Source organism: Rattus rattus, chromosome 2, assembly GCF_011064425.1.
Source record: "Rattus rattus isolate New Zealand chromosome 2, Rrattus_CSIRO_v1, whole genome shotgun sequence".
In the NCBI taxonomy this organism is placed as follows: Eukaryota; Metazoa; Chordata; class Mammalia; order Rodentia; family Muridae; genus Rattus; species Rattus rattus.
In genome coordinates this window covers 90,980,340-91,003,187 of record NC_046155.1, presented here as the reverse complement: position 1 = coordinate 91,003,187, position 22,848 = coordinate 90,980,340, and the positions used below count along the sequence as shown (strand labels likewise).

Genomic DNA, 22,848 nt, shown 5'->3' with positions numbered 1-22,848 from the left:
CTCAAGAAGTTAGACTCCAGAGAGCCAAATAACCCTAATAAAAGATGGAGTACAGAGCTAAACAAAGAATTCTCAGCTGAGGAATATCGAATTGCTGAGAAGCACCCAAAGAAATGCTCAACATCCTTAGTCATCAGGGAAATGCAAACCAAAACAACCCTGAGATTCCACCTTACACAAGTTACAATGGCTAAGATCAAAAACTCAGGTGACAACAGATGCTGGAGAGGATGTGGAAAAAGAGGAACACTTCTCCATTGTTGGTGGGACTGCAAACTGGTACAACCACTCTGGAAATCAGTCTGGAGGTTCCTCATAAAACTGGACATAGTACTACCTGAAGACCCAATTATACCTCTCCTGGGCATATACCCAAAAGATGCCCCAACATACACAAGGACACATGTTCCACTATGTTCATAGCAGCCTTGTTTATAATAGCCAGAAGCTGGAAAGAACCCAGATGTCCTTCAACAGAGGAATGGATACAGGCAATGTGGTACATTTACACTATGGAGTACTACACAGCTATTAAAAACAATGACTTCGGGGCTGGAGAGATGGCTCAGCGGTTAAGAGCACTGACTACTCTTCCAGAGGTCCTGAGTTCAAATCCCAGCAACCACATGTTGGCTCACAACCATCTGTAATGGGATCTTATGCCCTCTTCTGGTGAGTCTGAAGACAGCTACAGTGTGCTCATATATAATAAATAAATGCTAAAAAAAAAACCCCAAAAAACCAAAAAAACAATGACTTCATGAAATTCTTAGACAAATAGATGGAACTAGAAAATATCATCCTAAGTGAGTAACCCAATTACAAAAGAACAAACATGATATGTACTCACTGATAAGTGGATAATTAGCCCAGAAGATCGGAATACCCAAGATATAATTTACAGACTACAATGAAGCTCAAGAAGAAGAAAGACAAAAGGGGGAACAAAATACTCACAGGAGAAAATATTGAGACAACGTGCGGAATAGAGACTGAAGGAAAGGCCACTGAGAGACTGCCCCACCTGGTGATCCATCCCACATGCAGTCACCAAACCCAGTCACTGTTAGGGAGGCCAAGAGGTACATGCTGACAGGAGCCTGATACAGATGTCTCCTGAGAGGTTCTTCCAGAGCCTGACAAATACAGAGGTGAATGCTCACAGCCAACCTTTGGACTGAGAACTGGGTCCACAATGGAGGAGTTAGAGAAAGGATTGTCGTAGCTGAGGGGATTTGCAACCCCATAGGAAGAACAACAATATCAACCAACCAGATACCCCAGAGCTTCAAGGGACTAAACCACCAACCAAAGAGTACACATGGAGTGACCCATGGCTCCAACTGCGTATGTAGCAGAGGATGGGTCTTGTAGGGCATCAGTGGGAAGGTTCGATGACCCAGTGTAGGGGAATGCCAGGGCGGGGAGATAGGAAGGAGTGTGTGGAGGATGGGATGGGGTGTTTCTGTAGGAGAAATGTAAATAAAGAAGATATTCAATAAAAATGATTTTGATTAAAAAAAAACCCTATAGCTATCCTTGCCATGCCTTACTTTGAGACAGATACCTGCTCATCTCCATAAAATAAAACATCCTATAAAGTCTAGAACATAGCCCTTTTGAAGCGTTATGACTTGCTCAATGGCATCAAATTGCAGAATGTAAACTGAGTCCTATATTGGTTTCTTTCCCATTCTGTCACATCTTATATTTCAGATTACAAATTGCATTATGAAACATCAGGATTTCCTAAAAACCTCCCTTTTATAGATAATCATGACAAAAACCACACGAACCAACATAGCGTCGCAAGTTTGCTGAGAATAAAATCTCTCCTGGTAACTGCACACTTTAATCTTCTATTTAAGGAAGACAATGACAGCCTAGACTAAGTATTCAAATTACAAAGACCTTAATTCTACTAACATCTTCAAAAAGAATGTAGCATTTCTTGGAACTCACTCTGAAAACCAGGCTGGCCTCAAGAACTCAAGTGATCCTCCTGCCTCTGCCTCTGCCTCTGCCTCCGTAGTGCTGAGATTAAAGGCAGAGTTTTATTTTCACAGTGTTTCATATATAATATCTACTTTATAAATATACTGAACGAGAAACAAATACTCTTTATATAACTCCTAGTGAATGAAGGATTCTTCTTTAAAGGCTATAGAAGAATGTATTTGTTTTACACGCAGGACTGTTTAGAATAATTGCACTCTGATCAGGTGTGTGGTACATAACTTCAATCCCAACATCTGGCAGGTAGGCAGAGGCAGGTGAGATGAAGGTCAGCCCGGTCCACAGTAAGTGCCAGACCTACATAGAGATAGCACATCTCAACATAATGTGTGTGTGTAAACATGTATACACAGAAGCGTGCATGCACACACACACACACACACACACACACACACACACACACACACACACACTCACACATACAGAGTTTTAACAATGTTTTTTTTTTAATTCCAGTTATCTTGGTTTCAGGTTTATATCCAGAAAAATTACCATGAACAAAGAGTCATACCAGAGAAAGTGCTGCTTGAGTTTGATGAAGAAGTGGTTCCGGGAGGGAAGAGAGGTGAATGCATTCAGGAATTTTAATAGTGCCTCCATCCAAATCTGCTATGATTACATCTAACTGAAAAAGATTTTAAAAATTAACCACAATTCATAAAATATATTTGTTTTTAAGCAAATTGTCCTTGACTATCTCAAACTGAGAAAAAAACCACTGAGAAAGAGGTTCCCAGCTACCACAGTAGGAGTTCCTCATTATAGTACATGACCCAGCTTCCTTGGAATTTGGGTATTGTACAAACTTCTGCCGGGGGAAGAGGAAAAATGATATGGGCAGTCCTGTGCTTCAGAAGAGCAGTGCTCTAAGGCTCTCCTATGTCCTCTTTCTCCTTCCATAGTAAAGAACTGACAGCAGCCTAGCATTAGTCATCCTAACGATGACACTATCTGAAGGGACTGAAATAGAGGAAGCAATAAGGAAGGAGGCTTGGATGGCAAGTGGTGCTATGGAGCCACTACTTAGACACTTGGAGGAATTTGCATTTGGATTCCATATGAATCAAAAAACAAGCATCAATGTGTATTAAACAATTACTGTTTAGATGAAAACCCTAGCTTGGAGTGGTGATGCACACCTTTAATTCTAGTACTTGGGCGGCAGAAGGATGAATTCAAGGCCATCCTTAGCGATGTAATGAGTTCAAGTTCATGATCAACCTGTAATACTAATACTGAAATACTGTCTCAAAAACCAAGACTAAAAGAAACAAAAACAACACCTGAAATCTGATTTGTAGCATTCTAAAAGGTCATATTTAAAAATAACTTACATAAAAATGAAAGATTTTGAAATGTGATTTTAATTCATTTTAATTTATTTATTAAAATGTGAAGAAACTGCCAACTATTGGTTTGTCCTATCTCTCTATTTAATACTACTAAAATAATTTACAAGTTACATGGGGCCTACTTTTTAATAAACGTGTTTGTTAGCTTATACATTTTTTATGTTGATACTGGAGTTAAAAAGAACTAGATAACGAAACACAATGTTAAGAGAATGGACTGGTATACACATGGGGTCTTCTCTGATCTCTCAATAGAGTCAATGACATCTCTGATATGGTTCTAGCTGTAGTTGCTATGTGAGGCACACCGAAGCTTCGCGTTTGGCTGGCATTTAGAAAAGAAGCAGCATTACAAAGTCTTGTGGATTACAGATGCCATGCAACAAAATTCTTTTGGTAAAGAAATTTTCTTATACTCCCTGAAAAGCACCACCCACCTAAGGTGCCCCCTGCACTTGAGGCACAGTGCTTCAGAACACCCTTCTTATCTCACACCAGGAATCCCGCTCCTTTAGGGGGCATGTCTGAAATTTGGCAATGCACCCAGCGGGATGTTTCTGTGTATCATACCCACTGACACTATTTTAGTTTTTATAGTTCCAAACAACCCCCGTCTCCTTCCTCCCTATGTGAATCTGTAAATATTGAGCTTTAGCTAAATGATTACCTCAGACAATTTCCTCAGAGAACAGCATTTTCTAACCTTTTGATTCTGAAGTCCTCTGATGCACACCACTAGAAGCATGATATCCATAAACAAATTATTCTTGAACTAGCTTTAGCCTCTCTATTGTCACATGGATTAGAAATTTGGTGGGAGCTCAAAGAGAACTTGAGTTTTACTGAATTTAAACTACTTGCAAACTCTTTTATTCTTGTTAGTTTTCAGGCATTCTATATTGGCAGATCTCATTTTAAAACACTAATAAATTATTAGTAAAAATATGAATAAATCAATGGATTATTAATCCTTTGTTATCATCTATAGTAACTGTTCTCAACCTCTGGGTGGTGACAACCCCTTTGGGGTAATGGACCCTTTTCCATGGCTCACTGAAGACCATCAGAATACATAGATATTTACATTGCAATTCACAGCAGCAACAACATTATAGTTATGAAGTAGCAACAAAAATAATTTTATGATTGGGGTCACCACAACATGAGGAACTGTATTAAAGGGTCACAGAATTAGGAAGGTTAAGAACCACTGATCCACAGAAATACAGAACTTCTCATATGAGGAATATGGTAAGATGAATCTGATCTGGTACACAGGGCTTATTTAAAATCAGGACACTATAGCACATTCCAGGACATACTCAGAAGGCTGAAGGGGAAGGACTACTCTGAGCTCAGGAGCTTCAAGCTAGCCTAAGCCACATAGAAAGACTCTGTCTTTTTTGTTTTATAATTGGTCATTTGATTAACTAATTAATTAGTTTGTAAGAGAGACAGAAACAGAGAGGGACACACACAGGCCATGATACACATGTGGAGGTCAGAAGATGACTTTCAGGAGCTGTTCTGGCCTTCTACTTTGTTCGAGGCAGTGTTTCTCTTATTTCTGCTGCACTGTTCACATCAGACAACTCAATGAACTCAACCAAGCATTTTAACCCACTGAGCCACCTTCCCTGTCCAAAGCCATCTTATTCATAAATAAATATATGAATGAATACATAGATTCTTTTTTAAGCTCTCATACTTGCAAAGTTAAATATATTTAGATTGCTTACAGGTGTTTTTCTTCTACTCTTTCTTTTCTATTGGAAATGTACCTTATATGAAAATACTGATGATGTGGAAAGCTTGCAAAACTGAAGACAAGAGAGTCAGGATCTGGACGTCTGGGTACTTACGAGCTCGTGGACGTCAGTTTTAAAGATGGAGTGTACGCCAATAATGAAAGGAGTTGGAGAACTCAAAACTTCTAGGAGCTGAGCCGGAAGAATGGGAATATAAGGGTAACTGGAAATAATAAAAAGGTTCATATATGTTATTTTTTCACAATGTGAACACATTTCCATTTGTTTCTGTGCACTCTGAACCATAAAAATATATTTATTAATTCTTTGAGAATTTCGCAGCATGTATTTTGATCATTATTCACCCTGACTCCTCCCCAACTCCTCCTAAATAATACCTCATCACCCTACTCCACTCTCAGCTTTGTGTCTTTTTAAAAAAATATTTATTAATTCTTTGAATTTGATATAACATATTTCTTTCACAGTCACTACCAATCTCAGATCCACCCTACTTCCATACTGAATCTTTTTTGTCTTCTTTTTTAAATATTTATTTATTTTATGTTTATAAGTGCACTGTCGCTGTCTTCAGACAAACCAGAAGAGGGCATCCGATCCCATTACAGATGGTTGTGAGCCACCATGTGGTTGCTGGGATTTGAACTGAGGACCTCTGGAAGAGCAGTCGGTGCTCTCAACCACTGAGCCATCTCTCCAGCTCCACCCTACTTCCTTACTTCCCAACTCTGTATTTTTTTTCATTCTGAATTTAAATATTTATATTTAGAAATTATCAAGGAGGCCTCATGTTGCCAGCTTTTAATCCTAGTATTTAGGAGGCAGACATGGGTGTGTTTCTATGAATTTATGGCTGGCCTGGTCTACACACTAAGCTCTAGGGCAATCAGAGTTAAGTGCACTTATGAGTTCACAGCAGTTGTGACAGCATATACAAGGCCTGTGCAAGCCTAAGCCAGACCAAATCCTTGCATGAAGATAGGCATTCAGTCCTACCTCTACTGGCAACTGTTAGCTGCTGAGAAAGAGAGAGACACTTTTCTCTGTTAAGTGTAGCCGTGGTAAGTCCACCATCCTCCAGTGAAAGATCACACATCCAAGATTATTTGGGTAGCACAAACTGGTCTTTAATTAATTTAATTTAATTAATGAATTAATTTTAAAGGACACAAAATTAGATGGGTAGGGAAGGAGATTGATCTAGGAAGTGTTGGGGGGTGGGGATATGAGCAAAAATGAATGAAATGCTCAAACTGATAAAACTGTTTTAAAGCACTAAAAAAAGAAAGAAAAGAAATAAATTATCAATTTTATTGGCAAGATTATTAACACTAAAGTTCTGAAAATGAATGATTTCCAAAATGTTATTGTTTAAAATATGGTTACAAAAGCCTGGCAGTGATGGCTCACGCACATCTAATCCTAGAACTTGGGAGGCAGAGGCAGGTGGATTTCTAAATTTGAGGGTAGCCTGGTGTACAGAATGAGTTCTAGGGCAGCCAGGGCAGCAACACAGAGAAACCTTGTTTTGAAAGAAAAAAAAAGATACAATCACAGAAGCAAGCACAAAGTAACTGGAACCTCGGTGAGGTTCCTCCTCCTTCCCCTTAAGCTAGTCTCTTTAGACTGTATGCTGTTTTAAAGAATTCTTCCTTAGGCTGACTCCTACTATCAGAGAGGAGAGCTTAAGGACCTCCACTCTCATGGTAATGTAATGACTCGTCTAAATAACACTCTGCTTGATGCTTACATTCAATAAACAGATTAAAAAGTTTTATGAAAATTCCAGAGGCAATCTAAAATTTTATCTAGTGTTCATGAACTTAAGTTTCTGGGACATTATGATTAGCAAATTAAATGAGAGTAAATATTCTACCTGTAGTTTGACCTGACATTATGGTTTACCTTTTTTAAAAAAACTATTTTTCAATTTTTATAATGGAAAATATTTAATATACCCCTTAAAAATAAATTCGAAAATTATAACAAAGACCTGGTTAATCTAGGTTTGACAGTTACCAATGCAGAACCATGTATGTCTACCGATGTACATTCTATTTTCTATGTTATTGTGAAGAAACATCATTTATATACAAATAATTTAAGAGTTATCTAAAAGATAAGGATTCTTAATTAACAGAATTCTAATAATGTCTAAAATGTAATACACTAGCATCAAATAACATTAACCAAAGAATTTTATCAGTATTGTGAAGATAATTAAATATTGCTGACAGTACTATTCAAAGTAAATTAAATATGTTTCACTAGATTAATCAACACTTAGTGATGTACAATTTGGAAAAGTCCCAAATTTTAGACTAGACTTTATTAGAATCACGACTCTAACTTCGAATAACAAACCTCTGTGGCTCAAAGTAATTGGGCCATGACATTTTCATTTATCAACAAGTAATACATAATGTGGGAATAAATAATATTATCAAGTAAAAACTTCACCTGTATTTAAGAGGAAACATTAAAGATTCCAGGGCTCTGCAGGCATCACTAAGTCTCTGGAAACTTGCTGAATGGAAGAGAACCTTATTTTCTGTAAGGACTGCACAAAAGAGGTTGAGGACGTTTTGAATGCCTAAAAACAAAAGAGCAAAGTTTACTTAACATAACAAATTGTATTGAGTTGCCACAAATCACAGATTGTCAATGACAAAGAAGCAAAAGGTAATATTCTGGGGATCACCAAAAGAAGAAACTTGACTACTCTAACCTACCAACCTGTGGGCACACATCTGTCTTCTGAGATGTCTTTATTTACACCACGATGACAGTCCCTGATCCTATGAGTTGTTGGAAATTTACTATTACCTTTTTCTTTACTTTATCTCCAAGGTCTGTATTTAAGTACCCACTAAAGGAACTTAATATTGGTCTGTCTTTGTCTTTAGAATTTGTTTTTCTGATATTAAAACAGTCATGTGTTTCAAGAAGACATTTCAGTCAGCTATGGGTCATAGACAAAACAGTGGTATCATAAGTTCATAACAGAGGTGACAAATTCCTACCCTGTAGTAACAATGTAGCTGTCCTAGTATCATTGTACAGTGAATTACATACTTGTAAAAATACAGGCATAACAAAACTATCGATACTCATATGATAGCAAAGCATAATCAGGTACAGTAAAAATAGGATTTAAGACTATACAGTTAGTTTATGTGTTTACAACACCACAGCTTGGTTTGCATTCTGTATTCCTTCTACTTAAAAAGAAAACTCTATGTTGTGTTATGCCAGGGGCAGCATGGCACATTTTGTATTTTCCTACATTCTATATTCATCTGTGATTCTTGATTGCATCATTTTCTCTTTTGCTTGATTTAATCTTGTGCTATTTTTCACACATGGTTCTCAGTGTCACAGTCTATGCTATCTGTCTGTTTTCACTATATAGCCTAGATAATGTAGTGGACTATACTGCCTAAGACATGGAAGGACACATGCTTGAGGATGTCTGTCCAATGACCCATTTCTAAAAGTGTATTCTTCCTACTGACACATGACTATATGAGATGAGCAGCTAATCTGCTATCCACTCTGTTGCCTCAGTAGAGGACCATAATAACGGAACCAGCCAAACACAGAATGAAATCTCTAAAATCACCTTTCCCTCTTTAACCTGTTGTAGCTGACAGTGTTCTGTCACACCAACCAAACGCTGGCTTATATACATGGTTTTGTCTTTTCTCTTGAGAGTCTGTAGATCATTATACCTTTAGTTCAACACTAAATCTATCCTAGATTTAGACAACAGGAATCCTTTTGACTGATTTCCTTGTCCTTAGAGCATAACTCTTTTTCTGCTCCTTCCTCTTCCAAGTTCTTGCTTCTTGCTTAATACAAAGATCCAGACACATAATATTCTCACCCTGCTCTAGAATAAAAACTGCTGGAGTTCAGAGTCCTGGCAACTTTTGGTAAGAACTAATACTAAAGACCAAGTTCCAAACTGTCAGGGTGTATATTGGCTAATTACCATGTAAATAAATGTCTTCCCTTATAGCCCAGTTCTACCTATAGGAAATATACAGATATAAAAAACGCTCATATTATTAGCATACATATATATATATATATATATATATATAAAGGTATAAATACTTCTGAGAATGGATCTACATAATTACTTTCAATTCCAACTAATCCTTAGTCTCCTCTATTCCTTCAACTCATGTGTGTATTCCTTTCTCCACTGAAAACACTGAATCCTAATAACATCGAAGCATTTGCTTGCTAATTTCTACTCTATTATCTATATTATACTTCCAGAATTGTCTAGCAATTATAACTCAAAAGAAAAAAAAGAAAAAAAACAACAAAAAACAACAAAAAAAATCACACATTACAAAGGAGTTCAATATTTCCAATTCTCTATCCCATTTTGAACTCACATACTCAAACTTTTGAGTGTTCCAGTTTAGACAATGGTTTGGGTATCGATTCAAGGTCTATAAATGAAGCTTGGTTTGAGAGTGGCTCTAGGGAGAGGTGGTAGAACATTTTGGAAGTGGGGCATATTGGGAGAATCTTAGGAACAAGTCCTTGAAAGGGACTGTGGGACCTTGTCTGTCTTCTCCCTCTCCCTCTCTGTCTCTGCTTCTAGTTCAAGGTGTAATCATTTGCTTCTCCAAACATACAGCTAGGCCACCATTGGTGTCATGAGGTAATAATGTAAGCTAAGTAAATTTTTTCTATTAGATTAGTTGCTTCAGGAACTTAATTTTAATACCTCAAAGGTATTTTCCCCTCATTGATGCAGTCAAACACCTGACAAGCAATTGTTCTTATAAAGGGAAAAAGGGTTATTTCTACGTTACAGTTAGTGTCAAAGGATCATTCTATCATGAAGGGAAAGACATGACAGCAGGCAGAGAAGGCAAGACAGCAGCATCAGGAAGCTGGCTGATTATACTGCATCTACAATTAGGAAATACTGTGAACAGGGAGTAGGCCCAAATGATCCTTCGTTCAACAAGCCACTTCCCCCACAGCCTTCTCAGTACTACTAGCTGGACACTAAATACTACAACACATAGCCTATGGGGGCATTTTTCATTAAACTATCACCATAACTGATATCTTTATAAATAATTTCTTTGTTTTTCTTGTCTTTCTAACAATAGATCTAGTTTTGTGTCCTGAATATTTAAGACATAAGCAGGCTTATAGAAGTCAAAAATATAGGATAGTGAATTTAGAGAAGCATCAATTGTTCCTTAATTAATAGTATATTGTCAATGTCAATTCATGGAAGCCAGAAGATAACCTTGGATCTCATTCCTTATGAGCTAGCTATACAGAATTTTGAGACGAGGTCACTATATTGACCTGTAGTTAGACCAGTAGGCTAGGCTGGCTAACTACTGAACCCCAGCAATGTATCTACATCTCTCTGCATTCCCAGTGCTGGGACTATAAGAACATACTACCACAGTCAGCTGTTCTCATGTGGAGCTGAAGAAGTGAAAACACTTTAACAAATAAGCTGTCTCCATAGCCCACTTTCTGTAATGTTTTATGTCTACGTAAAATATTATAATTGGGGGAAGGTACCTATGCATGCATATGGACTAATTTAATTAATGTAGTTACTTTTTATGAATCAAATTACTTCTAAAAAGATCTATCGATCCAAATCCCATGGGGGAGAGGGATGGAACAGCAGAAGTGCTGACATTCCTGAGAACTCAGAGGAAGACTACTCTGTCCACATTCCCAACACAATAGGAAATGGCCTAGGGCCATCTGTGCCTCTTGGGCACAGGGACCTAGGAGCAGTCAGGGGTAGGACCCTTCAGGTTTCTGCCTGAGCCAAGAGCTGAAAGACAGTTGCCAGGAAAAACACATACACACCTGAGAGCAGAGCTCCCTATTCCCAGATCTGGCTGAAAGAAAACAGGTCTACAGGAGTGCTGACACACAGGCCTACAGGAGGGTCAAGCCACTGTCAGAGACAGCAAGACAAGCTAACACCAGAGACAACCTGATGGCAAGGGGCCAGCGCAGGAACAAGCAACAGAAACCAATACTACTTGGCATCATCAGAGCCCAGCTCACCAACCAAAGCAAATACTGGATATCCAAACACACCAGAAAAGCAAGATTTAGATTTAAAATCACATTTTATGATGATGATGGAGGATTTTAAGAAGGACTTTAACTCCCTTAAAGAAATACAGGACAACACAAATAAACAAGTAGAGGCCCTTAAAGAGGAAACACAAAAATCCCTTAAAGAATTACAGGAAAACACAAGCAAACAGGTGAAGGAATTGAACAAAACCATCCAGGATCTAAAAATGGAAACATAAACAATTAAGAAAGCACAAAGGGAGACAACCCTGGAGATAGAAAATCTAGGGAAGGATCAGGAGTCATAGATGCAAGCATCACCAACAGAATACAAGAGATAGAAGAGAAATCACGGAGCAGAAGATAGCATAGAAAACATCAACACAGCTGTCAAAGAAAATGTAAAATGCAAAAAGTTTCTAGCCCAAAACATCCAGGAAATCCAGGATACAATCTGGAAGATCAAACTTAAGGATAATAGGTATATAAGAGAGTGAAGACTCCCAAATAAAAGGGCCAATAAATATCTTCAACAAAATTGTAATTAGAAAATTTCTAAAACCTAAAGAAACAGATGTCCATAAACATACAAGAAGCATACAGAACTCCAAATAGACTGAACCAGAAAGGAAATTCCTCTTTTCACATAATAGTCAAAACACCAAATGCACTAAACAAAGAAAAAAATATTAAAAGCAGTAAGGGAAAAAAGTCAAGTAATAGATAAAGGCAGACCTATCAGAATCACACCAGATTTCTCACCAGAGACTATGAAAGCCAGAAGATCCTGGGCAGATGTCATACAGACCCTAAGAGAACACAAATGCCAGCCCAGGTTACTGTATCCAGCAAAACTCGGAATTAACATAGATGGAGAAACCAAGATATTTCATGGTAAAACCAAATTTACACAATATCTTTCTACAAATCCAGTGCTACAAAGGATAACAGATAGAAAATTCCAACAGAAGGAGGGAAATTACACACTAGAAAAAGTGAGAAGGTAATCTTGCAACAAAACCAAACGAAGAGAGACACACAAACATAATTCCACCTCTAAATACAAAAATAACAGGAAGCAACAATCACTATTCCTTAATATTTCTCAACATCAATGGACTCAATTCCCCAATAAAAACACATAGACTAACATACTGGATATGTAAAGAAGACCCAGCATTTTGCTACATACAGGAAACACACCTCCGTGACAAAGACACACAATACCTCAGAGTAAAAGTCTGGAAAACAACTTTCCAAGCAAATGGTCCAAAGAAACAGGCTGGAGTAACCATTCTATATGGATTAAATCAACTTTCAACAAAAAGTCATCAAAAAAAGATAAGGAAGGACACTTCATACTCATCAAAGGAAAAAGCCACCAAGAAGACCTCTCAACCCCAAATATTTATGATCTATATGCAAGGGCACCTACATTCATAAAAGAAACATTACTAAAGCTCAAAGCACACATTGCACCTCACACAATAATAGTAGGAGATTTCAACACTCTCTCATCAATAGAAAGATCATAGAAACAGAAATTAAACAGACACAGAGAAACTAACAGAAGTTATGAACCAAATGGACTTAACAGATATTTATAGAACACTTCATCCTAAAGCAAAAAGATATACCTTCTTCTCAGCACCTCATAGTACCTTCTCCAAAACTGACATTATAATCAGTGACAAAACAGGCCTCAACAGATACAGGAAAATAGAAGTAATCCCATGAGTCCTACCAGATTACCACGCACTAAGATTGATCTGCAATAACAACAAAAATGACAGAAAACACACACACACATGGAAGTTGAACACTGCTCTATTCAATGATAACTTGTTCAAGGAAGAAATAAAGAAATTAAAGACTTTTTAGAACTTAATGAAAATGAAGGTACAACATACGCAAACTTATGGGATACAATTAAAGCAGTGCTAAGAGGAAAATTCGTAGCTCTGAATGCCTGCAAATAGAAACTAGAGAGAGCATACATTAGCAGCTTGACAGCATACCTAAGAGCTCTAGAACAAAAAGAAGCAAATACACCCAAGAGGAGTAGAAGGCAGGAAATAATCAAACTCAGAGCTGAAATCAACCAAGTAGGAACAAAAAGGACTATGCAAAGAATCAAGAAAACCGGGGTTAGGGATTTAGCTCAGTGGTAGAGCGCTTGCCTAAGAAGCGCAAGGCCCTGGGTTTGGTTCCCAGCTCCAAAAAAAAAGACCCCCCCAAAAAAAAAATCAAGAAAACCAGGAGCTGGTTCTTTGAGAAAATCAACAAGATAGATAAACCCTTAGCCAGACTAACCAGAGGTCACAGAGAGTGTATCCAAATTAAGAAAATCAGAAATGAAAAGGGAGACATAAAACAGAATCTGAAGAAATTAAAAAAAATCATCAGATCCTACTACAAAAGCCTATATTCAACAAAACTGGAAAATCTGGAGGAAATGGACAATTTTCTAGACAGATACCAAAGTTAAATCAGGAACAAATAACTCATCTAAACAACCCAATAACTCCTAAAGAAATAGAAGCAGTTATTAAAAGTCTCCTAACGAAAAAGAGCCCAGGACCAGATGGGTTTAGTGCAGAATTCTATCAGACCTTCATAGAAGACCTCATACCAATACTATCCAAACTATTCCACAAAATTGAAACAGATGGAGCACTACCGAATTCCTTCTATGAAGCCACAATTACTCTTATACCTAAACCACACAAAGACCTAACAAAGAAAGAAAACCAGACCAATTTCCCTTATGAATATCAAGCAAAAATACTCAATAAAATTCTCACAAACCGAATCCAAGAACACATCAAAATGATCATCCATCATGATCAAGTAGGAGTCATCAAGGGATGCAGGATGGTTCAATATACGGAAATCCATCAATGTAATCCACTATATAAACAAACTCAAAGAAAAAAAAATACCACATGATCATTTCATTAGATGCTGAGAAAACATGCGACAGAATTCAACACCCCTTCATTATAAAAGTCCTGGAAAGTTCAGGGATTCAAGGCCCATACCTAAACATAGTAAAAGCAATACACAGCAAACCAGTAGCTAACATTAAACTAAACAGAGAGAAACTTGAAGCAATCAGGGACTAGACAAGGCTGCCCACTCTTGCCCTACCTATTCAATATAGTACTCGAAGTCCTAGCCAGAGCAATCAGACAACAAAAGGAGGTCAAAGGGATACAAATTGGAAAGGAAGAAGTCAAAATATCACTATTTGCAGATGATATGATAGTGTACTTAAGTGACCCCAAAAGTTCTACCAGAGAACTCCTAAACCTGATAAATACCTTCAGCAAAATGGCTGGGTATAACATTAACTCAAACAAATCAGTAGCCTTCCTCTACTCAAAGTATAAACAGGCTGAGAAAGAAATGAGGGCAATGACACCCTTCATAATAGTCACAAATAACAAAATATCTTGGTGTGACTCTAACCAGCAAGTGAAAGATCTGTATGACAAGAACATCAAGTCTCTGGACAAAGATTCTGAAGAAGATCTCAGAAGATGGAAGGATCTCCATGCTCATGGATTGGCAGGATTAATATAGTAAAAATGGCCATTTTGCCAAAAGCAGTCTGCAGATTCAATGCAATCCCCATCAAAATTCCAACTCAATTCTTCATAGAGTTAGAAAGAGCAATTTGCAAATTCATTTGGAATAACAAAAAACTCAGGATAGCAAAAAGTATACTCAACAATAAAAGAACTTCTAGGGGAATCACCATCCCTGGCCTCAAGCAGTATTACAGAGCAATAGTGATATAAACTGCATGGTATTGGTACAGAGACAGGCAGGTAGATCAGTGGAGTAGAATTGAAGACTCAGAAATGAACCCACACACCTATGGTCACTTGATTTTTGACAAAGGAGCCCAAACCATCCAATGGAAGAAAGACAGCATTTTCAACAAATGGTGCTGGTTCAACTGGAGGTCAGGATGTAGAAGAATGCAGATCGATCCATGCTTATCACCCTGTACAAAGCTTAGGTCCAAGTGGATCAAGGACCTCCACATCAAACCAGACACACTCAAACTAATAGAAGAAAAAGTGGGGAAGAGTCTCAATCACATGGACACTGGGGGAAATTTCCTGAACAAAACACCAATGGCTTATGCTCTAAGATCAAGAATCGACAAATGGGACCTCATAAAACTGCAAAGTTTCTGTAAGGCAAAGGACGCTGTCATTAGGACAAAATGGCAACTAACAGATTGGGAAAAGACCTTTACCAATCCTACATCTGATAGAGGGCTAAAACCCAAAATATACAAAGAACTCAAGAAGTTAGACTCCAGAGAGCCAAATAACCCTATTAAAAAATGGAGTACAGAGCCAAACAAAACATTCTCACCTGAGGATTATCGAATGGCTGAGAAACACCTAAAGAAATGTTCAACATCCTTAGTCATCAGGGAAATGCGAATCAAAACAACCCTGAGATTCCACCTCACACCAGTGAGAATGGCTAAGATCAAAAACTCAGGTGACAGCAGATGCTGGTGAGGATGTGGAGAAAGAGGGACACTCTTCCATTGTTGGTGGGATTGCAGACTGGTACAACCATTTTGGAAATCAGTCTGGAGGTTCCTCAGAAAATTGGACATTGAACTACCTGAGGACCCAGTTATACCTCTCCTGGGCATACACCCAAAAGATGCTCCAACATATACAAGGACACATGTTCCACTATGTTCACAGCAGCCTTATTTATAATAGCCAGAAGCTGGAAAGAACCCAGATGCCCTTCAACAGAAGAATGGATACAGAAAATGTGGTACATATACAAAATATGTTGGTGGAATTAGAGGAAATATTGAAAGAGTTGAAGGAGCTTGCAACCACATAAGAACAATATGCCAAACAACCAGAGCTTCCAGGGACTAAACCACTACCAAAAGACTATATACATGGACTGACCCAGGGCTCCAACTGCATATGCATCTGAGGATGGCTTTTTTGTGCACCAATGTGGAGGAGAAGCCCTTGTTCCTGCCAAGGCTGGACAACTCCAGTATAGGGGAATGTGTGTGTATGTGGGGGAGTGTATGGGGAGGGGAACAAAAGAAAAAAAAAAAGGGAAACACAATTATCAGGGAAGGCAGAGCTAGGGAGCAGCCTGGGTGGGAGAATAGAGAGAGAGGGTAAAAGTAGGGCAGGATCAGGTATGGGGGCAGACAGGAGGGCCAGGAGAATGAATGGAAATATGCAGCTGCCAGGATTTGGGCTGAAAGGAGCCTCTAGAAAGTTCTGGGATATGAGGGAGGCACTTAGAACTCAATGCAGTTGAGTGTAAGTGAAATGCCCAATGTGGAGATATGGAACCTCAAGAGGCCACATTCAGTCATTAGACAGGACCTGCCTGTGGAGGGATGGAGACACCACCCCACCTTCAAAATATTGAACCCAAAATTGTTCCTGCCAAAAAGAAATGCAGGGATAAAATTTGAGTAGAGACTGAAGGAATGGAGAATGGTTGACCACTGTCCGGCTCTACTTGTGATCCATCCTATGGGTGGACACCAAACCCTGACACTTTTATTGATGATGCCATATTGTGCTTGCAGATAGTCTAACATGGCTGTCCTCTGAGAGGTTCTACCAGAAACTGACTGAGACAGATGCAGATACTCAGTGTCAAGCACTGGACTGAGGTTGGGGACCCCTGTGGAAGAGTTAGGGGAAGGATTGAAAGGGAATATAGGAAGACCAACTGTGCCAACTAACCAGGAACCCTGGGACCTCCCAGAGAATAAGCTACCAACCAAAGAGCATACGTCGCTGGTTGGAGACCCCCAGAACAGATGCAGTAGAAGACAGCCTTTTCTGGCATCAGTGAGAAAGGATGTGCCTCATCCTGTAGAGACTTGATGCACCATGGTTGGGAAAATTTTGGGGCTGGGGGTGGGTGCACCTGCTCAGAGCTGAAGGGGAGGGTGGATGGTGTGAAGAACCTTGGGAGGGGGGACTAGGAAAAGGTTGAATCTGGGATATAAATAAATAAATAAGTTAATTATTAATTAAAAAATCTATCTATCTGAGTGTCTGTGGTCACACACACAGTAATACACTCCTGTAATCCTAGTTACTTGGGGTTCAGTCAGGAGGACTACAAGCTCAAGGCTATTTTTCCTGAATAACTTAGTTAGACCCTGTCTCAAAAAAGACAGGGAGGATCAGTGGTACAATTCTGTAGTAAAGTACTTGTCTAGCATGCACACACAAGGAAAGGCTCCAAGTTCAGTTCTTCATACAGTAAAATACACACAAATTATGGGTGCACTGGTTTCTTACAGCTGCAGCAGCACACCAGCAGAAACTTAGTCACCACAAATGGGTCAGTCAGAAGCCAGAAGACCTACTTTTAAGTTTCTATTTTCTAGCCCCCCCCCTTTTCCTTAGTCGTTCTGGTTGCCTTTTATCTTCAAAGATGATAATGGCCACTTGATAGTCTCACCTGGTATCATTCTGACACCAATCTCTTGTCCTCTTCCTCTTCCTCCTCCCTTTTAATTCTGGACCCTGTTATTTCTTTTTTTAATATTTCATTTATTTTTAAATTTTATTTTTCTTGGATTCTTTATGTATTTACATTTCAAATGTTATCCCTTTCCCCCCCTCCCCCATATCCCCTGCTTCTATGAGGATGCTCTCACTCCCATCCTCCCACTCTCACCTCAATACCCAGGCATTCCCCTACATTGGGGAAAGGAGCCTTCACAGGACTCACAGCTTCTCCTTCTAAAGATGCCAGACAATGACATCCTTTGCTACATATTTGGCTGGAGTCATGGATCCCTCCCTGTGTATTCTTTGGTTGGTGGTTTAGTCCCTGGGAATTCTGGTGGGGTCTGGTTGGTTGATATTGTTGTTTTTCCTATGGTGTTGCAAACCCCTTCAGCTCCTTCAGTCTTTTCTTTTAAATCTTCCACTGGGGTCCTCTTGTTCAGTCCAATGGTTAGCTGCAAGCATCCTCATCTGTATCAGTAGGGCTCTGGCAGAGGCTCTCAGAGTACACCCATATCTGGCTCCTATCAGCAAGCCCTTCTTGGCATCAGCAATAGTGACTGGGTTTGGTGGCTGCTTATGGGATGGATCCCCAGGTGGGACCGTCTCTGAATGGCCTTTTCTTGGGTCTCTGCTCCACTCTTTGTCCCTGTATTTCCTCCTGTGAGAATTTTGTTTTACCTTCTAAGAAGGACTGAAGTGTCCACATTTTGTCTTCCTTCTTCTAGAGCTTCATGTGGTCTGTGAATTTTTTCTTAGGTATTCCAAGTGTTTGGGCTCATTTCCACTTATCAGTGAGTTCATACCATGTGTGTTCTTTTGTGACTAGGTTACCTCACTTAGGATGATATTTTCTAATTCCATCCATTTGCCTAAGAATTTCATGTAGTCATTGTTTTTAATAGTAGAGTAGTATTCCACTGTGTAGATGTACCACATTTTCTGTATCCATTCCTCTGTTGAAGGACATCTGGGTTCTTTCCAGCTTCTGGCTATTATAAATAAGAGTTCTCTTTTGGTGTGTTAAAACAAAATGTTTTCGGGGTTGGGGATTTAGCTCAGTGGTAGAGTGCTTGCCTAGTAAGCACAAGGCCCTCAGTTCGGTTCTCAGCTCCGAAAAAGAAAATGTTTTCTTGGAGGGCTGTGGGGAGAGGCTGGGAGTTGTTTTAAAAGAACCTGAGACTAGAATGGTAGTTTCTGAAAGCATGACTTTTAAATTTAAAATAACTCCCCCCTTTGCCTCCTAGGGTAGGCACAGGGATGCAGTGTGTGAGTGAATGGCATGGCATGCAGGTGCGGGATGAAGACAATGGAAAGAAGAATTTGCTCCTTAATCCCACCATGTGGGATGCCTGGTCTGAAATAAGATGGAAGGTTCAGTAGCAGGAGCCTTTATCAACTGCACCATGGCCCTGGCCACAAATGTCTGCATTTTGAGAATGATATCTTGGATGCATACAGGTCTGTCTTCTCTGTTAAAGCCACAGGCAATTTAAAGTAAGGGAAGCACATACTATACCTTTTTGGTAATATTTAGATAATAACTGTTAATGCTTAGATGTTTGTAAATAGATGACATTTTACATTCATTTGTAAATTAGACTATTTCTAAGAGTGGCAATTCCTTTCTTTTTATGGTTACTATGATTCCTTATTTATAATTTTCAAAAAGTAAGTTGAACCCTTGCTATTTTCCTGTGAATAATGTGAATTCATGTATCTTAACATATTTGTTGGCCTCAAATACAATAAAGAGTAGTTGCTCACCCCCTTGTAGCCCATAGAGTTCAGCACTGGATAAGGCCCCTGATATCTTGTCTCCTACAGGAGACTACATAGCACCATCTAGCACTAGCTGGCTGTTAGTGTCCTGGTTAACTTAAGACTGATTTCTCTCTGTCTTGCATCCAAAGATGTAGGGTCTTCAGCCACAGGGTTTTACCATTTTATTAGGTTGGGCACCCAAGAGAAATGGAATTAGTCTGTACAGTAACTCAGAGGGAAGTACCCTGTTCCTGGGACTGAGGTTTTAATTTAATGACCCATGTCTTCTGGTAGAGCACTGTACACTAAAGTAGAATGCTTCTGTTCAAATTCCCTTTTAAAAATATATTTCTAGTTAGCTCACAAATAGCAGACTTTTATAAGGCTTCCATCTCTAGGTTTGCTTTGTCCACCCTCTACTTCTTTCCCCCACCTCTGCTTTAACTTTTAGATTCCAGTATTCTCTTCCTGTTCTTTCATATCATGTGTTTTACTATTCCTAGTGTTGTATAGCCATTTTCTCCAGGATTAAAACCTCCCATTTTGGAGGGAAGCCTGGCCTGTTAAGGGGATGTGAGACAACAGATGTTGCTAAGGGAAGGTGAAAAAAGCCATACTACAAAGAACCTTCTTAAAGATAAAGAATGTAAAAAGGAAGGTGAGATAACAGGGCATTCCAAGGGAGGTCAGATATTCCATTCTAAGGGACCTTAAGCTCAGGAAGTAAACAACTCAATACTTTTAGGAAGTCACTGAAACTGACTTGATTAACCGGGCCCCTCCCTCTCCACGGATATGGAAGCAGTAAGGACCACTGAGAGAAGCTGAAAGAGCCCCGCCAAGCTGCCTGGAAGAAGCATGATACAAGTCAAGCTGCCCAAAAGAAGCAAACAACAACCGGCCTCCTCAGAAGGACACTCTTCAACATGATGACTTCTTTGTAGTCTATGCAATGTGCTTCAGGTTTTCAGGTTTCATGAGCTGTCACCCATGTTGGAGTGGGCATTCAGTGATACAGATGGCTTTGAGTCATTTCTGCGCCTGTAAATAACCCCTCACCCATACTTGTATAAGCAGTACCAATAAGTAGCACTCACTGGTTCATTAACTTAGGCTTTGGTAATTTCTGCCCTTTGGTCTATCATTGGTTCCCTATCTTAGATAAGTAAATGTTTCTTCATTTACCCCAGAAATGGTGTCATATGCTATCTCTGTATTTTGTTGTTTTTGTTTTTAAACTTGGACTTCAAGATCAGAAGTTCACAAGTAGGAATGAATCTATGCTAGCTACAATAAACATGAGCAGAATCCACAGCTAGAGAAGTCAGAGGCCCTAAATAGAATCTCTTGATTTTGTTTATCTAAATGGTCATGTTGTTAAAATGCCTTCTAAATATTTGTCTGTATTTATAGATTTGTGCTGTTCCCAGCTGTGGTCATTGAAGCTTCTTAGTGAAGTCGGTGGCAGGTAATGTAGAGATTCATTACTAGTCAAAGTGATGCAAAAAGTAACCCAGAGTGCCCGGTCATTGATGGGTCATCAATATCAGCCCCTCCTACTACTTCTCAGAAGCACAGACACATTTCAAAGTTGGGCACTAAGGGATATAAGAGCTGGAAGATAAGGAGTGCTATGAAATGTTGTCCCCCAGACATAGCATTACTATTGCACATGGGAACCCACAGCAGGGACTGTCTTCCTACACAGGATCTGTGAAAGACTGTCAGTTAAAAATTCCAACATGGTTTAAAAAACAAAGAAGCATACAACAGTAAGAAAAAACAAGACGCCTGAAGTGCAGGGGTGGGGGTGGGGGGATACCAAAAGGGGTCTCCACTGCTCAGAGGAAAAAGCATTATGGGAGGGAATGATTGGGGTAGGGCAGTGAGTGGGATGTAAAGTGAAAAAGTAAAAAATAAAAATTAAAAATAAGTAAATAAGAATTCCAACATGGGGCTGGAGAGATGGCTCAATGGTTAAGAGCACTGACTGCTCTTTCAGAGGTCCTGAGTTCAAATCCCAGCAACCACATGGTGGCTCACAACCATCTGTAATGGGATCTGATGCCCTCTTCTGGTGTCTGAAGATAGCTACAGTGTACTTATATATAGTAAATAAATACATTAAAAAAAAAAAAAAAGAATTCCAACATTGGACTAAGCAGGCACTGGTGAGGCTACATCCCTGCTCACGGTCTATTTATTGGTAGCTGATGACTCTTAGAGGAAGATTAGTCACTTTGCTTAGATGTGTGGCCACTGATAGGTTTCCTATGTTCCCATGGACAACCCCATACCCATGAGCAGCATTAATTGAACTGTGTGAGTTAAAAATAAAAGTTGTGAGAGGAGGACATGAAGTTAGGAGGGAGATAGAATGGTGGGTCCTGGGGATTCAGGAGAGGAAGTAGGGGTGGATATGACTAAGATACATTGTATACATGTATGAAGTTTTCAAAGATAACAGTTTTTAAAATGCTGACTTTTGATCAATTGTAATTAAAATTTCAAAACTCCAATTCTACCAACCTTCAATTCAAGCAGCTTCACGATATTTCCTGAGATGCTTTACAAAAACATAGTAATTTTGTCTTCACTGGGATACATAAGGTTCATAGCTTATGAAATGCCTTGTTTTCTGGTTCCACACCTACCCATTCCCCTTTTTTAAGCAGAGTAATTCCAATTTGTATTTCCAAGCTGGCATTAAACTGGTGGCAATCTTTCTGTCTTAGCTTCTTGAGTATTAGGATTACAGAATTTACTGTTTAGAAGTGTACAATTCAGTGGTTTTAGTACCAAGACATATACTACTATCAGTATCTTAACCAAAACAATTTTGTCATCTTGGACCTTTCTGTATCCTATACTGCCCTCTCAAAACTATTATTTTAGATTCTGTCTATATAGATTTGCATATCCTGGACTTTTCATATAAATAGAATCATACTATATATGTCCATAGCCCAGTTTCAAAGTACATCCATGATATAGCATGTATCAATACTATGTTCCTTTGCATGCCTGAATAATTTGTCACTGAGTGAATATACTGTAAGGTGTATTAATAAGTCCATTCATAACAGATATTTGTGTCTACTTATTTCTATTTTGTATAAGGATGCTACAAACATTCATACAGTTTTGAAGAAGTTTTCAGTTAAGAATTTGATATATTTAGTTACAAAAATCATCACCACAAAAGGTTTCCTCATGACTTCTGCAATCTTAATCTTTCCACCAACAGTGTAGTCAGAGACTAAATACTAGACTGCAATTTAAGAAACCAAATCATAAGCAGTGGGTGGATGG

At 38.9% G+C, this 22,848-nt stretch overlaps 1 protein-coding gene across 1 annotated transcript in view; it reads right to left on the bottom strand.

Moving 5' to 3' along the window:
- Window positions 1-22,848, bottom strand: part of Sbf2 (SET binding factor 2) — a 311,159-nt gene that overhangs the window by 144,277 nt on the left and 144,034 nt on the right. The window contains 3 exon segments of the mRNA XM_032892912.1: window positions 2,528-2,641; window positions 5,231-5,339; window positions 7,598-7,730. Of these exon segments, the coding sequence (XP_032748803.1) occupies window positions 2,528-2,641; window positions 5,231-5,339; window positions 7,598-7,730 (356 nt within the window).